Source organism: Panthera tigris, chromosome C1, assembly GCF_018350195.1.
Source record: "Panthera tigris isolate Pti1 chromosome C1, P.tigris_Pti1_mat1.1, whole genome shotgun sequence".
Classification (NCBI taxonomy): Eukaryota; Metazoa; Chordata; class Mammalia; order Carnivora; family Felidae; genus Panthera; species Panthera tigris.
In genome coordinates this window covers 146592969-146610449 of record NC_056667.1, presented here as the reverse complement: position 1 = coordinate 146610449, position 17481 = coordinate 146592969, and the positions used below count along the sequence as shown (strand labels likewise).

At 37.7% G+C, this 17481-nt stretch overlaps 1 protein-coding gene across 1 annotated transcript in view; it reads left to right on the top strand.

Annotated features, from left to right (window-relative positions):
- Positions 1 to 17481, top strand: part of CCDC148 (coiled-coil domain containing 148) — a 253617-nt gene that overhangs the window by 172906 nt on the left and 63230 nt on the right. Inside the window, exon 12 of the mRNA XM_042994492.1 lies at positions 13953 to 14071. Coding sequence (XP_042850426.1) covers positions 13953 to 14071 — 119 coding nt within the window. The remainder of the gene's footprint in view (positions 1 to 13952; positions 14072 to 17481) is intronic.

Below are 17481 nucleotides of genomic sequence, written 5' to 3'. Positions count from 1 at the left end.
TCAGGCAATGAAAGTGGAGAGAAGAGAAGGGAAGGGAAGGGAAGAGAAGAAGGAGGGAAGGGTGTCAGGATTGTAAAGGAAGAAGTAATAGTGTCTCCATTTGCAGACAACATAATTTTATATATAGAAAATCCTAGAGAATCAGCCAAAAAGTGTTAGATCTAATCATTGATTTTAGTAAAGTTGCAGGATACAAAATTAATACAAAAATTAATAGCATTTCTATACAGTAAAAATGAAAATTTTAAAAACGAAGAAATCAATCCCATTTACAGCAGCATCAAAAGCATCAAAAACTATAAAGTACTGAAGAACAAATATAACTGGGATCCCCTGCATGGCTCAGTCAGTTAAGTGCCCGACTTTAGCTCAGGTCATAATTTCATGATTCATGAGTTTGAGTCCCACATCAGGGTTTCGGATCCTGTGTCCCCCTGTCTCTCTGCCCCTCCCCTGCTTGACCTTTCTCCCTGTCTCTCTAAAAATAAATAAATAAACTTAAAAAATAGAACAAATTTAGTTAAAGAGGTGAAATCTCTTCATACTAAAAATTACAAGACACTGATGAAATATATTGATGAAGACACAAATAAATGGAAACTTATTTTGTGTTCATGGGTTGTAAGAAGTAATGTTGTTGATATGTACTGAAAGCCATCTACAAATTCACTATCACTATCAAGAGTCTAATGGCATTTTTTACAGAAGTAGAAAAAACACTCTTAAAATGTATATGGATCCACAAAAACCTTGAAGAGCCAAAGAAATCCTGAGAAAGAACAAAGAAAGAGGTATATAATACTTCTTGATTTCAAGCTATGCTATAAAGCTACAGTCATAAAAACAGTATGATACTGGCATAAAAACAGACAAATAGACTAATGGAACATAATAGAAAGTCCAGAAATAAACTGAACCCTCAATGGTCAACTAATACTTGAGAAGAGAGCCAAGAATTCTCAATGGAGAAAAGACAGTCTCCTCATTAAATGTAGCTGGGATAATTGGATATGCACATGTAAAAGAAAGAAATTGGAACCATATCTTATACCACTCAACAAAATTAACTCAAAATGGATTAAAGACTTAAATATAAGATCTGAAACCATGAAACTCCTAGAAGGAAACGTAGGAACAAAGCTCCTTGACATGGGTCTTAGTAATGATTTTTCAGTGTGATACCTGAAGCTCAAAGCAACAAAATAAAAGATAAACAAGTGGGACTACATCTAACTAAAAAGCTTCTGCAATCAAAAGAAACAACCAACAAAGTGGGAAGACAACCTAAGTAATGGGAAAAAATATTTGCAAACCATACATTTGATGAGGGGTTAATATCCAAAATATATACAGAACTCATACAACTTAACAACAAAAACAAAACAACCCAATTTTAAAAATGGACAATTTTAAAGGATCTGAATAGACATTTCTCCAAAGAAGACATATAAAGGCCACAGGCACATGAAAAGATGCTCAATCACTAATCATTAGGGAAATACAAATTAAAACCACAATGCGATATCACCTAATGCTCATTAGAATTGCTATCATCAAAAAGATAAGAAATAACAAACGCTAGTGTAGATGTGGAGAAAAGGGAATCCTTGCGCACTGGTAAGATTATGGATTGGTGCAGCCACTATGGAAAACAGTATGGAGGATCCTCAAAAAAATAAAAAAGTAGAACTATCATATAATCCAGCAATTTCATTTTTGGGAATATATCCAAAGGTATCATAAACACTAACTCAAAAAAATATCTGGACCCTCATGTTCAAAGCAACATTACTTATAATAGTCAAGACATGGAAACAACCTAAGTATCCATCAATGGATGAATGAATAAAGAAGTTGTGGTATATATACACATAATGGAATATTATTCAGCCATTAAAAATGAGGAAATGTACCATTTGCAAGAATATAGATGGACTTTGAATGCATTATGCTAAGTGACATAAGACAGATAAAGTGAAATCATATGCTAAGTGTAGTCACAGAAAGTAATTATACTAAGAGAAGTCAGACAGAGAAAGACAAATACTATATGATCTCACTTATATGTGGAATATTAAAAAAAACAAACTCTGAAAAAGAGCTCAGACTTCTCACAAGAGAGGGGGTGGCAGGAGGGGAAATTGGAGGAAGGCAGTCAAAAGGTACAAATTTTCAGTTATAAGATAAATACGTAACAGAGATTTAATGTACAACATGGTGACCATAGCTAACAGTGCTGTATAGGAAAGGTGTTAAGAGAGTAAATTAGAGAGAGAGAGAGAGTGACACAGAGTGTGAGTGGGGGAGGGGCAGAGAGTGAGGGAAACACAGAATCCGAAGCAGGCTCCAGGCTCTGAGCTGTCAACACAGAGCCCAACGTGGGGCTTGAACCCACAAACTGAGATCATGATCTGATCTGAAGTCAGACACTCAACCAACTGAGTCACCCAGGTGCCCCTGTCAGGACACAGTTTTAGGAAAAAGTCAGATGGAGGGGGGGAAAAGCAGCCTGGGTCATCAAAAGCCAGATAAATGATTCTCTGTAAGAGATTTTCCAATAGATAGTTAAAAAAAAAATTTGTTTTAATTAACTCAAGGTATCAATTTTTTTTACAGTTTCTATGTCTTGGTTATTCATGGTAATTTGATTTAATTAACAGACATCTGTATAGTGCTTGCTATCCCAATTTCTCTGCCACTACCATTTCTCTCTTCTCTTCTACATCTTTCCTATTAACCTACAAATATGCCATTATGACTTCTATTTTAAAAAACTACTCTTCCTTTACCCCACACACCCTCCCTTAGAAACTGTACCATTCTATGGCCTACACACTGTTTCCAGCTTCTTTCCACTCATTCTCTCTTGAGCTATTTTGGCCCTCCACTCCAGCCAAGCTGTGCTTGCCAAGGTCATCATTGATCTTCATGTTGTTAATTTCAGGAGTCAGTTCTCAGTCCTTACTTTACTTGAACTATTAAAAGGAAGTGATCACTCCCTCCTCCTTGAATATTGGGCTTCCAACTTAATACTTGGCTTGTAGGAGGCCATTTTCTCTTTGCTCTTTTATCTCACTTCATTCTTTTACCTCACTGATTTCTCTTTCTCAATAAATTTGGATGAATCCTCCTCACCATTCTGACTTCTAGGCCTTGGAGTGTCCCAGGGACTCAGTCCTAAGTATATATACTTCTTGGGTGATCTCAATCAATGCAAAATTACTTATATGTCATTTATATGCTGACAAATAACAACATCTCTGGTCTAGACCTCTCTCCTGAACTCCAAATTTACACATCCCACTGCCTCAAATCTAGTATGTCCAAAATGTATTCTTGTTTTTCTCTCCAGACTTACTCCTTCCTCAGTTTACCTTTTCTCAAAAAATGGGAACCTATGCACCCAGTGCTTGGGCCAAAAGCCTTGGTATTATCTTTGTTATTTTTCCCTGCACACCTCATACTGATAAATTGTCATAAATAGAAGGCTCTATCTTCAGTCAGAGCTGTTATTTTTTTAAAATATTTTTTAAAGTTTATTTATTTTTGAAAGACAGAGACAGAGTATGAGTGGGGGAGGGAGCAGTCAGCGAAGGAGACACAGAATCTGAACCAGGCTCCAGGCTCTGAGCTGTCAGCACAGAGCCTGACTCAGGGCTTGAACTCATGAACTGTGAGATCATGACCTGAGCTGGAGTTGGACGCTTAACCAACTGAGCTACCCAGGTGCCCCTCAATCAGAGCTATTATAATAATCTCTGAATCTCTGAATGTCTCTGCTCCCTCCTTTTCTATTCCCACACTATTTCTTTTGTCTATTTTCCACACAGCAGTCAGAGATGTTTCTAAAATTCACGTCAGATTATGTTAGTCCCTGCACTACACTCTATATCTCTTAGATCTCATATTCTGCCACTTTCCCCCTCACTCATCCTGTGGCAGCCATATCAGTCCACTTCCTCCCCTTCCAACACCCTGGCACATGACCTCTTAGGGTGTTGCATTGGCTGTTTCCTCTGCCTGGAATACTACTCCCCCAGATGTCTGCACAACTCACTGTCTTGCTTCATTCAGGCTTTCACTCCAATGTCATCTTAGAGAGAATGTCCATCCTTGATCACCAAACTTAAAATAACATTCTTCTTCCCTGTTACTCTGTCCATTTATTCTATTTCATGTTTTTTCAGCACTTATCCCACCTGATACATATCTATTTATTTGTTCACTGTCTTCTCTTTTTCTTCTAGGATGTAAGCCCCATAAAAAAGAGGGGTTTGTCTATTTTCATTGTTTTACCTGCAGTGCCTGGCATAAGGCATGCAATAAATACTGCTTGAATGAATGAATGTAATGAACGAGCAGGATACCACTGAACCTTCATGGTGAGGTGGAGAGGAAAACATGCCAAAGTAGGAGGCCCCAACAAGGTGGGGTGACCTTGGGCAACTTACACAGGCTCTGTTGGATTTTGCCTCCTCAATTGTAAAATGAGGTGTTTGGATTAAATGATTGCTAAAATCACCTCAGCTCTAAGAAGTTATGATTGAATGACTCTGAGGTTTGATTACTTTTCACTTTTTACTCTCTGTGACACCTCAGGCTGTGAAATACAACATCCTCAGTATATATACTCCCTTCCTAATGAATAGTGAAAAGAGAGAAATTAAACAAGATTACAGACAAATCCATTTTAGCAATATCAACATATGACATGATCATTATGTAATATTTCAGTGCCCATACTGAAAATAGACTTTACTTCTAAGGAAGACATGACAGTTATTTTTTAATCCACCTGGCATTTCATTAAGAGGGAGATAACTAATGTGTTTACCTCAGAATACTTTCTTGGCTCATCATTGTTCTAAGGACATAAGACTACATCAGAGCAGAAATTGCTATTGGCAATTCAAGTAGGCACCTCTGCCATGGAAAAATACTCATGTAAGTGACTAAAGTGAACACCACCTAAAAAGATATTTCATTTCATTTATGTATTTATGCATATAGACATCACCTACTTCCAAGAAAGTTATAATAAGAAACATTAATACTATTGTGCTGGACATCCTCCCCTTGGATTGTATCTACTCTCCATTCTTTTCTGTGGCCCAGGGAGTTGTGTTACATGGCTCCCTTGACCCCTGGATTCTGGTTGGATTCAGTCAAAATGGAACACTAGAGATCAGTTTAGGAAGGAGACTGAGGTTGGGATAATTGACCCCCCTGTTCCTACCCCTGCAGAGTTGTGTTGACCACTGTGTCCTCCACCAAAGTTCTCAGCTCCTATCGGGTGGCCCTCCCCACATAGCTGTCTTTGACTGGTCAATGGGTGGTAAAGCAGCCCGGCTATTGCATGATGTCTTGTGATTATCCTGAATTCCAACCCTCCTTTGTCAATTGTCCTCTTATTATATTCTTCTTGATTTATTCTAATTTTGAGTGTGCCATCTGTTTCCTATTAAGAATCATTAAAATAGAAAATTAGTAAGAGAATGTAAGACAAAAAATTAAGAGGATGGGAATATAGTTATGTCAGCAAACCAAGACTAAAATGGGGTGCTGTAATTGAACATGGTTAAAGTTAAAAGGAAGCATTTAGCTCTTATTTGCTAATAATAGACAACATCCTAGCACATCAGGAGCTGACAGCATGTACCGGGGGGAGGGAGGCAAACCACCCAGTGGATAGCATTTTTAGTAGAACTGCTTTACAGAAGAATCTAAATCAGTCCTCATATAATATTGCATCAACCTTTATAAGGCTTATGGTATAAAATTAAATTATAGTCCTGTGAACCTTTCTCTAGAAAGTGAAAGTGATGCTGCACACAAGGTGATGAAAAGTGAAAATATTATATAAAGGTATATACAATGTTCTTGTCATCTGACTTGGCATAGAAATAGTTTGGAAACTTCAGGAATGAATAATAGTCATGTCCTTATAAATATTGATTTTTTTTCTGGTCAAACCTTCAAAAAACATACTTTTGTAACTATAAAGTATTTATGTCCATTGTAGATAGTTTGGAAAATACAAACAAGCACACAAAATGTAATAAAAGTCACCCCAAGTCCTAAACTAGTATGAAAAGAAAATTATTAACAATATCCATATATCCTTCTTCTATATACATGAGGAATTTAACTTACCTAGAATCATACTGCACATATTATTTTTAACCTATTTTAACATGTATTAGTATATCTTGTATATCTTGTTTTTCTACCACATAATTTTTAGTGTTTGCATAGTGTTTCATTATGTGAAATATTGCATTTAACTGTTTTTTAAAGTTTGTTTGTTTGTTTATTTATTTATTGCAAGATGGGGAGTGCATACGTGCATGCAAGCAGGGGAGGGGCAGAGAGAGAGAGAGAGAGAGAGAGAGGGAGATAGAGAATCCTAAGCAGGCTCTGAGTTGTCAGCACAGAGCCTGATGCAGGGCTTGATCTCATGAACCATGAGATCATAACCTAGGCTGAAATCAAGAGTTGGACACTTAACCAACTGAGCCACCCAGGAGTCCTCTATTTAACCAATTTCTTATTTTGCACTGTTATATTATATGTAACCTTTCACATTTTTAAGGCTGTAATGAACATACCTATACCTGAATCTTTGCATATGTCCCTGCTTATTAATTCTCAAGCTTTGTTTCTTAATTCTTAAGGCTTTTGCCAGTGATTTTATTTGTTATTCAGGAAGAGTATAACAATCTACCCTCTTACCAGTGGTGGATGTACTTGTTTACCAGGTTGGAGATTGGTGGCAAAATGTTCAAGTGTAAGACACTGATAAGTAGCTGAAATACAAATAGTCTGAAATGTGGACTGAAAGGAGTTCTATTCAAATAATCTGGCAGGATGGTGGCAAATTTGACTTTGTATTGTGATTTCTTACCCATGTAGAGAGTTTTCAAATATTTGCATAAAGAATGTCATGTAAAGTAATTCTCTTGGGGCCAAATTTTTATTCAGAAGCTCCAGCAGATCCTGAGTTGAAGCCCACAGAGATCTCTATGCCACAAGTATAGAAGAGATGAATGTTGGCTAAAAAGTTTTGAGGCCAGAGGTGACAAAGTGTCCATCTTTAGGAAAAAAAGTCTTTAATCTGATTCATAGACAATCTGATTTAAAGACATACTATGCCTTCAGGCTCTTTTGAGATTAAATGCACCTCCATCCCACACATGACTGAGTAGACTACTGACTGTTTATTGTCTAACTGGATGCTTTATTAATAGTTTTGGATTTATATAAATTGATATAAGAAAAGTATTGTGTGCAATGTTGCTTTTCTATATCGTTTTTCCCTGGATTCATTTGGCAGTTGCATATCATGTACATTTCATTAGCTAGATGCAATATTAGATACAAATAAGTACTACAACATAAGGCATGTTTCTTACCTTTCAGAAATTCACACAAAAGTGTGAAAAGTTATCTGGTGAAATATAGATGCTTGTCAAATTCATTGTATAGAAAGAAGAGTCATACTTCAGTTGGTGGCAGTTTTATGGGATACAGGTTGATCTACACGGAACAAATGGAAAAAAAATTACAGTAAAAAAAAATAAACACTAAAATAAACAGTAAAAAAAAACCACTTTCTATTAAGAGGTCTTGCTGCTTTCATATGTAACAATATCACTGTTTTGTGAGGGTTCATATTCCAGACCAAAAGTAGAAAAGAGAGCTGTAAGATGCAAAGAATCAGCTAAGTAAATTAGAATCTGGAAAATGGACTGAAAGTTGCTCTATCTCCATAGATTATTAGTAATGGCACTGGATATTTTGAACTTCCTATTTCATACATTTTATGTATCTGGTTGAGAATAATGAACTCCTTCTGAATAAGTCATTAAAGTCTTTGAAATAATGATCTGGGAGCAAGGTGTAGAAGTTTGTTCAAAAATTCAACACCACGCATATTGCTTGAAATCAGAGACCAAACTGTCTTCCTTCTATGATAGTTGAGCTCTAACTTTTTGCTTTCATGAAATTCTTATTTCATGTTGAATTATAATAATTCTTGGACTGAAGGAGTGAAAAAATATAATTTGATGGTTGTGTAGTATTAGTACAAGTTTTTAAAAATTAAACCCTGAGTAAACATCACTTCCTGGTGGAGTTTTTAATAGGAAGCATATTGTTTGGAAGATTAGAAAGGTAAGGTAGGATATAAAAGTGATCTCAAACTCTTTGAAAAGTTAGCATAGCATTATTTTAGAGAACGGTTTCTTCAGTTTATTGACACTTTTACTGGCTTCACTTTACCAAAATGAGCAAAATGTGGAAGAAGAAAAGGGGAACATCCCTGATATGAATCTGAGATTATAGAGGGGTAGTAATGAGGGCCTGTTTTGCTTTTCAGAAAAGCAAGCTTTTTCTAGAAACCTCATCTGTGGGAGTCAAGGGACAAGCTTTAAATGCAACTCTTCTCATTTTAACTAACCTTCTGATTTCCCTATCACTGGAATATTATAAGTATCACTCAAGAAGTAAAACGCAGGGTGTTTGAAATCTGTGTCTTAACAAATGTCCCAAAGGGCTAGTTAAATATCCTTAGCCTTAACTTTAGTTTGAGGCTTTCAAAGCCAATAATTCTTGACATACATACTTCCCGCTCCTATTAATTGACAAAGGGTGAATGGAACTGTCCTTAGGGAAGTGCTTAGTTCAGACTTTACCATCCTGCAAATAAAACTGCTGGCCTTGTTCCCATCCACAACTTTGTTATTCTCAGACCAGAGACCAGAAGAAGCTTCCACTCACCTAATGGTGATCAATTAAGCCCTATTATGTATGAGACATGATACAAGGTACTACAATGCAAAGATGAATAATGTGAACCAATATGGAAAGTGCTATGCTAAGGACACATAAATAGTGCCTTAGAAGGTACACCTATGTCTGGAGGAGAGAAGAAGGAGGAAGGCTGAGAAAGCAGTGTTAAAATTGCATCTTAAAGGATGGACAGGAGAGATTTAGCAGGACACAGGTAGGATAGACCATGCTAGGCATGTAGTAAATGCCTAAATGTATCAGTAACAGTGCATTGTCAGAGCCTCATGAAAATGAATCAAGGAATACAAGGCAGGATGAAGAATGGAGAGTAATAAACCTTCGCCAATGGTCATTGGTGTGCCAAGGATGGCTAAGCTTTTTTTCCTGGAGGGTTCAGAGGATGATTCAAGGAGATTTGTTTTGGTAATAAGGGTAGAGTAAAATTGACAGGTGGAAGGGGAAATGGAGTCATTTTTGTTGAGAAAACTTTGCAAAAGGCAGATAAGAATGAAAGTACATAGCCACCTTTTTCTTCTATTTATATTCTGACCTAGAGATCTCTTCTAGTCCTGAGGCATCAAATGCCATTTTAAGTAGATATTTCCTTAATTTATACCTCCAGCCCTGAATCGACCCTTGAGCCACCCATCTGTACCTCCACACGTTTGTTTGGAATCTCCACTTCAAGGTCTTGCAGTCACGTCAACTGTTTAATGTTCAATACTGAGCTCCTGATGGTCTTTCTTTCCCAAACCTGTTATTCTTCCAGTATTCCATCTCAGTTATTGGTACCATCATTCAACCAGGTGCTCTAGCAAAAAGCTAGGAATCATCCTTGATTCCTTTTTTCTTCAGCTTTAATATTCATTTCCTCAGTGAGCACTCTGGTCCCACTCAAAAACCATCTCAGATATGAACATTTCATTTCCTGGTCCAAGTGATCATTTTTACCCTATTCTTCTATCTCGTCTCCTTGTTTCTCCTTTGCTTCTCTACTGTCTTATTTTTCACTCAATATCAAGAGCTATCTTTTAAGAATCTCAGTCAGATCACGTCACACCTTGCTTTAAACTTATCTATAGCTTTTCTTTGTTTCTAGATCTAACTCCTTGCCAAATCATCTGGCCCTCAGCTAGCTTCTCAATCTCACCCCCACTCTTAACTCAACCACATGCTCCATCCAGCCACGCTGGCTTCTTCCCAGTCCTGAAAATGCACAAAGTCTTTCCCACTCAATGCTATTGGACCTAGAGCTCCCGCTTCCTGTGGTGATCACCCTCCATTTCTTCCCATAATTGTCTCACTCTCATCTTTTAAATTTTGATTCAAAGGTCATTACAAAAATATGCCTTCTAGTCAAAATTCTACCCAATTTTTTTAAATCATTGCTATAATTATCTCCTTCTTAGAACGTATGATGTAATATTCTATTCATTCGTTTACATATTTATTCTCTTTGTCTCTCTCTTTCTAGAAAGTCCCAGCAATATGAGGCAGAGAACTTATTTCTCTTTTGAGCATCATATCCCAAATATACAACACAATATCTGGCTTAAAGCGTATGTTCAGTAAATATTTGTTGAACAAATGAATGCCAAAGTCAGTAGTGTCTTAAGACTATATAGATAAGGGTTGACAGAATCAAATACACAAAGAAATTATGTAAAATAAAGATTGAAAAGGATCATTTTGTTCACTCACTTGGAAGTCAGTGGTAAGAGTAGTGAATTTGGAGGGAAGGCAGAGATAGGAATATTACAGATGAGGAATAAAACAGGAGATGAGAATTGAAGAACAGTAAGTAAGATGCTTGACTGAAGAAGAGAACAATGAAGGATGAGGTGCTACAGTCTCAGGGGTCTAAAGAAAGTCCTTTTAAATTTTTGTAAATGGGTGAGATTTGTATGTATTTCCATGTGAGGAGAAGGAAGCAGCACAGACCGAGAAGTTGAAGGTATAAGGGAGAGAGGGGTAAATGATGGAGTAAGTTTATGGGGAAGATGGAATTAGGGAATAAGATCTGGAGCCCAAGAGGGATTTATTGTCCCTTTGTACAGACACCTCTTTTTCTAAAAGGCAGGCATCAAGGAAGGTATCATTTATAGTCTCTATTTCCCCTGATAAAAGTGAAGAAGAGGAGGCAGATATGCAGCTTAACATAGTGAACGGGTTTGGAATATGTTCATGAGAACGCAAGAGGTATTAACCAGGAATTCATAAAAGGAATGCTGATTATCAATGAATATTCAGTTGAAACCATAAATTTGGTATAATTTTCTAGAGTTGTGTAATTCATTCATCAATCAAATGTTTATTAGGTATATATCATGTTCTAAACCCTGTAGTTAATGTTCGAAGTGCCAAGATAGATAAATCACATTTTCTGAAGTGCAGTGGGAGAGAGAAACAAACATACTAATTAGCAAGGCCTTGAGAAGAGGGCTATAATGGAGGAATAAAATTATATGATCAGAAAACTGAGGATGATAGCAAAGGAATGGGTAGGTCCTGATCATAGAATCAATGGCTGTAATCGAAGATTTCAGAATTGAAACTGAAATGTGTTTGATGATAATAGAATCCTGGAGGAAGTCATGACTCCTGGAATAGAGGAAGTTATGGAACTGTGAGATTAGTAGGTTGGAAGGGCATTCAGGCAGATGCTGAAGTTGTCTAGGGAAGTAAAAGGGGTTGTTTTGGACAAGTTCTGTGTGGCTGTGACCCTCGTATCTGAATTCTTCATGAATATTTGAAAATGACCTTTAGTGTAAAAGTAGCAGTTAATGAGGAAAATGCTCGAACCATTCCTCAGCCTCCTGGCATGTGGGGCACCAGAGGATAAGCATCCTTCGCTCAAGAGAATTCCAGTCAAAATAATCATGTAGTGGTCTGAAGTTTGAAGATGTAGAGGATTTTATGTGTGATGACACAGGGCTTTCAGAGAGCCCAGTAGAAAGCACTGAGAAAGAATAAATTGGACTCACATAAGAGAGGGAGGGAGGGAGGGAGAGAGGGAGATGGAGAGGGAGAGAGAGATTGAGAAAGAGAGGTGGTGAGAGAGAGATAGAGGAAGAGAGAGAAGGGAGGAAAGGGAGAGTTGGAGGGAGGGAGGGAGAGAGAGGAGGGGAGAGAGAGAGAGAAAAAGAGGACAGAGAGAGAGAGAGAGAGAGACTCACACTGTAGCAATGTCTGAGCATACTAGAGAGTTGGGGATGGAAATAATTGATCCTGAGATACCAAAAGACTCTGGTGTGACATATTTATATGACCTTCAGAGGATACTGCACCAAATGGTATCTGTCTTCTGAGGACACCAGCAACCTGGTTGTCCAGGTTGGACCTAAAGGGTTTGTCCACTTGTAGTCAAGGGATTGTCGACAAAAGGACCAATGACTTCCCTCCAAGGCCAACACTTAGAGTAAGCAAATATTGTTGGTCATTTAGAGCCTAGAGGCAAATGCTCTTTAATCCAATATCTGCTCTTTTTTAAAATTTAGTTTTGAAGTAGCTTTACTTTCTCTGATTATGAAAGAAATACATATTCATTGCAAAACATAAAGTAACACAAAAATACACAAAGTGTAAAATAAACACCACTTAAACCCCAGAGGGAGATGATATAATCATTGTTAACATTTCCATACCTGACACTGATAGAATGCCCCGGCATTTATCAGTCAGGACTTTGAAACACACCTTATCAGTCAGTGTTTTCTTTCTCTGCCTCCCCTACCCTCTCTTTGCTATCTTTCTAGCTTCATCTCTGTTCTCCCCAAATTCAAATCTCAATTATCTACAGGGTGAAATCATGGTACCTTGACCTCACCCAGTTACTTGTTATGCTTTGAGCAGATGTTTCCATTGTGATTGCTGGTGTGGCGGCCCTGTGGCAGAGCTGCTATGACTGTGGCCATGTTGCTTGGGAGGCTTCCTTTGTTCTCCCAGTGGTCAGAGACCATGTTGCTAAGGCAAGTCTGGAAACCACTTAGGTTTTCATATTCACTTCTCAAAAGAGACAATGCCACTTTGGGGGTGAAGCTAACATGTCCTCCACAACAGACCTTCTGCTGGCAGTCACTCATTATCATTCACCACTGAAGTACTCTACTTTTTACCAATAAGATCCAGTCTCTTGAGTTGCACACAACATGGCGAGCCAAGTGGTTGAAGGGGCCTCTGTCAAATACACATTAACTTCAATTGCCCCATCACCAGGGGAACCTTGAATGATGGTTTCATCCTCCTGAAAATAGCATACGTAGGGGCGCCTGGGTGGCTCAGTCGGTTAAGCATCCAACTTCAGCTCAGGTCATGATCTCACGGTTCATGAGTTCGAGCCCTGCCTCAGGCTCTGTGCTGACAGCTCAGAGCCTGGAGCCTGCTTCAGATTCTGTGTCTCCCTCTCTCTTTCTGCCCCTACCCCACTCATGCCCTCTCTCTCTTTCTCAAAAATAAATAAACATTAAAAAAAACAGAAGAGCATATGTATACTTCCAGTTTTCTCAGGCTGTCTCCATTTCCAGAGAAGGGAAATAAAACAGGCCTAGTAAGAACAATGCTTTCACCTTTTTGAGCTTGATAAATGTGTCCTTTATTTTACCACATAAGTCAGAACTACTATATATCATAACCCTGCTATTTTTTTCTTGTTCTCCTTCCTCCCACCTATCTCCTGCCACTTCCCCAGAAGCATAAAGCTTTCAACATCCTGCTGTCCATTAGCATAAATAAACTCATGCTCTTAAAGTAAGAATAGGTTTAATGCTATATTTGTTAAAGACTGCATTACCATAAGAGGATAAAAATATTCTTGAGTAACAGGTAGATCATATGCTTTAGAGACAATAACATGCTTCTATTGTGGTTCCCTGAAAGTCAATTATTTTAGCCATAGATTCAGGCTTTAGATCTTGGCACAAGTTACATTTCCACTTCAGAAATTGTTAAACCATGCAGTTTCTCAGGACTTGTATCTTCAGGTTTTCATTTATTTTTTGTCTGCTGTCAATATACTATAGGCAGATCTAAGAAATGAAAAATATAAAGTACCATTTAAGTTTAATATTGGCTATAGGAACCACAGGATAATGTTGTCTTAACTTTTCTCCTCATTTTAACATATATGTTGTTAATTTAAATTTTATGTAACATTTATACAATAGATAAGAAAATATTGGGCTAAAAAAGAACAGAAGTGGCAAGAAGTGGAAATGAGAGATCTTCAGCGTCTAGAAGAACTGAAGAAATTAATGGCTGAACAGTCAGTAAAAGACAGAGAAAGGTAAAAAAAATCTTAAATTGCATAGTAATGGAGATGGTTTGGGTAAACAGTATCAGAAGGAGCATTTTTTTATACTTAATGTATCCTTCCAATGTTTGTATCCCACAAATAGATAAAATGATACTTATAATGTATTTCACTCTCTCATATTCATACACAAATCTCTGGTTTGCCATTTTGTTCCTTGGATAGCTTCCTAGTTAAAACCCTTACAGAGGATTTTATAGTATTTGATTGCCCACTGTGTGCATGAAAGAAAACTGGGTGCTACTATGACTTAATATGTTGACCTAGAAGGAGGAAACCATTATTCAGGTAAGAAGGGAGACCCATTTAATATAATCGAGGCTGAGGAGGACAATACACAATTATACTGTATATGTGATTCATTCTAGTATACTTAGAATGCACTCTATGTAGGAAAACATGGAGGGTTTCTTGGAATGGTTTATTTTTAGAGCTGAAAAGGGCATTTGAGACCAACTAACCCAGTGTCCTCATTTTATGAATGAGAAATTAAACTGAGAAATTAACTGAGAAATTAAAATTATTTTTCCAAGTTTACTGTATCAATCAGGGTCAGTGAAGAGACAAAGATAACATAATAATTTGAATAGGGAAAGTTTAAGATAAAGAATTATTAATTCTAACAGAAAACCTCTGTTATGTAAAGAGATAAAGAGAGCTTTGAAGACAACTCCAGGGCTGAAGGAAGGTTCCCATAGAAGAAACAAATATGGAAGTGCCTCACCAACCACCCCCCCTCCCGACCTCCATGGTTGAGATTCAGATCTCATTGTAGAAGGCATGGTTGTGGCCCACTGAATGGTGGAGAAGTTATTATATGGGCTCAACCAGGTCTTGTTCAGAGTCACTGGGAAAGCAAGAAACACCCTGCCTGGATGTAGGAAGCCAAAGCTGGAAGTCAACCATTGGGATGCTTGCAAAACTCAGTGGGGATCTGACCATGGGAGTGCCTCTTAAGTTTGTTGGGAAACTGACCATTGGGCACCAGTGGAACTCCTTGGGCACAGGTGCCACTGTGTGTTCCCCACACACGCAGCCGGCAGCCATGTGGTAGGAGCAAGAAGGGGTAAACACTGAAATCAGGAAAGAAAGCCCCTTCCTCCTTCAGTATCTTTCCAGAACCCCTTTCTGACATAGCTTAACATTGTGCCAGCTGCAAGGGAGAAATAGTTGCAGGGTCTATCTTATTTTCATAGAGTAGGCAATGAAGGGTGAATTTGGAGTTAAGAGACAATAAATTGGTAGCCCACATAGTTATCTAGTTTACCTAGCTTCTGAGTAGATTTTCACAGGAGACAAATTAAGAATAGCTCTTTTATTTCATAATGGAAGTCACAATAGTTTTTTCTTTACTGTTAGTCAATGTAAAAAACTTGCCTGGAACTCTGTACTTTCTGCTCAGTTTTGCTGTGACTCTAAAATTGCTCTAAAAATAAAATCTATTAAAAAATTATTCCTTAGATTTATACATAATCTTGGGGGACATAGCCATTTTATTTATTTATTTATTTTTAGAGAGACAGAGACAGCGTGAGGGGAGGGACAGACAGAGAGGGAGACAGAAAATCCCAAGCAGGCTCCGCACTGCCAGCACAGAGACCAATGCAGGGTACGAACTCACAAACCATGAGTTTTGTGGTTTGAGCTGACCTGAGCTGAAACCACGAGTTGTATGCTTAACCGACTGAGCCACTCAGGTGCCCTGGACTTAGCCATTTTATACAGCTAGGTTCACTTGTATCTAGGAAGCTTCCCTGTGACCCATGGGACAGTTATCTTAAACTCGAGTCACCAAGCTTGCAGACTAAATGTGGAGTTTCACATAGATGCCAGGCTATTCCTAAAGATTTTCTGGATGAAATTCACATCATTTTCTAGGTGTCTCAGAATTTTAGAGTTCAAGGCTAAGAGGTGAAACAGTCAGTGAGAAAACAGCCAAACAAACACAAAGTGCTTACCAGCAGATAGGCCATGCCATGGGTCAGAGACAAAAATCCCACCAACAGCTAAATACTAAAGAGCAAGGCAATAGTGGAGGTCAAAGTCTGGGTGGATAGTCTGAAGCTATGCTGGGGAAACAAGAGAGCCACAGGAACTAAAGGGGGTGGGAAGAACAGAACAGATGTGAGGTCCCAGCATCTAGCAGACAGGCTTCTAATAGAATCTCCCCTCGCAGCCAGGGAGTTTCTTTGATTACAGAGCCATTTCGGTCTTTTCCTTCCTGTTCCAATAATTATCAAGATTAGCTGACTCAGAAATCCAGTTGAAAAGAAGAAAAGGAAAATCAGATTAATCTGCATTACATAACAGGAAAAAATAGGCATATTACAACATAACGAAAAGAGTACTAAGGACTAGGAACCAGGGGACCAGGTTTTTAGTCTTCAATCTTCTTGGAATAGTGTCTGATCTGGCCAAAGCCATTCAGCCTCTATAGGGCTCTGCTTTGTACTTTGTAAAATTGAACTGTATAACCTCTGAGGGCTAAGTAAGCTATCAACGTTTAAGCGCCTATGATCTGTGTGTTCTACTCACGCGAAATGTAAGATTCAGAAAGTTATGAATCTAGTTCTTTCATGCCATTGGGAAATCAGTGAGGAAGGCCATTAAAATATCAGGATCATATATCAAGAAATAGTTCCCAGAAAATTTTGGATGATGTTGTAGATTAAAGCATAGTCCTCATTCTGTGATGTAGGGAGATGGAACTCAACGTGTAAAAACTGCTGGTAGCTTTTGCTCCTGGCAAGAACCAGAAGTTGTGTTCTTTTATAACCATCCTGACACTAAGAAATTTGGTTAGTTTGTTTTTCTCTGCTACTGAAATACAATTCACAAACCTCATGTTTAATATTTTAACTGGAGGCTCGTTTTTTTCATATCAGAATAAGAGCTTAAAACTGTTTCCAGATCTGTTAAAAACATGCACACATGGCCTTGAGGGTTTAAAAATGTCCATTGTTTATTTTCTTTGTCTAGTTTTTAATTCTAAGGTTAAGTTTCTTGAAAACAATATTCATAAATTAGCAGATATATTATGTTGAACCATAAGAAAATTCCATTTTTGCAGGTCAGAAATGGTTAAGTATTGGCAGTTTCATGTGGCTCAACATAAAAAGATAAAGTAATTCATTTTACTTATTAACTATGTTTTCCTTCTCAGTTATACTCTGCATTTTGCCCTTATTATTTTATTGTTTTTGTTTTTGACAAAGTTTCCACTAACCCTAAGGCCTATTTTCTTTCTGAACATGCCAGAGAGGTTAAGAAGGAAGGTTCTTTAATTAAGTCGTTGACATTGGAATCCTGGCTCTATCCTTTATAGCTATGTGACTTTGGGGTAAATTATTTAAGTTGCCTATGCTTAAATTTCTTCATCTGTA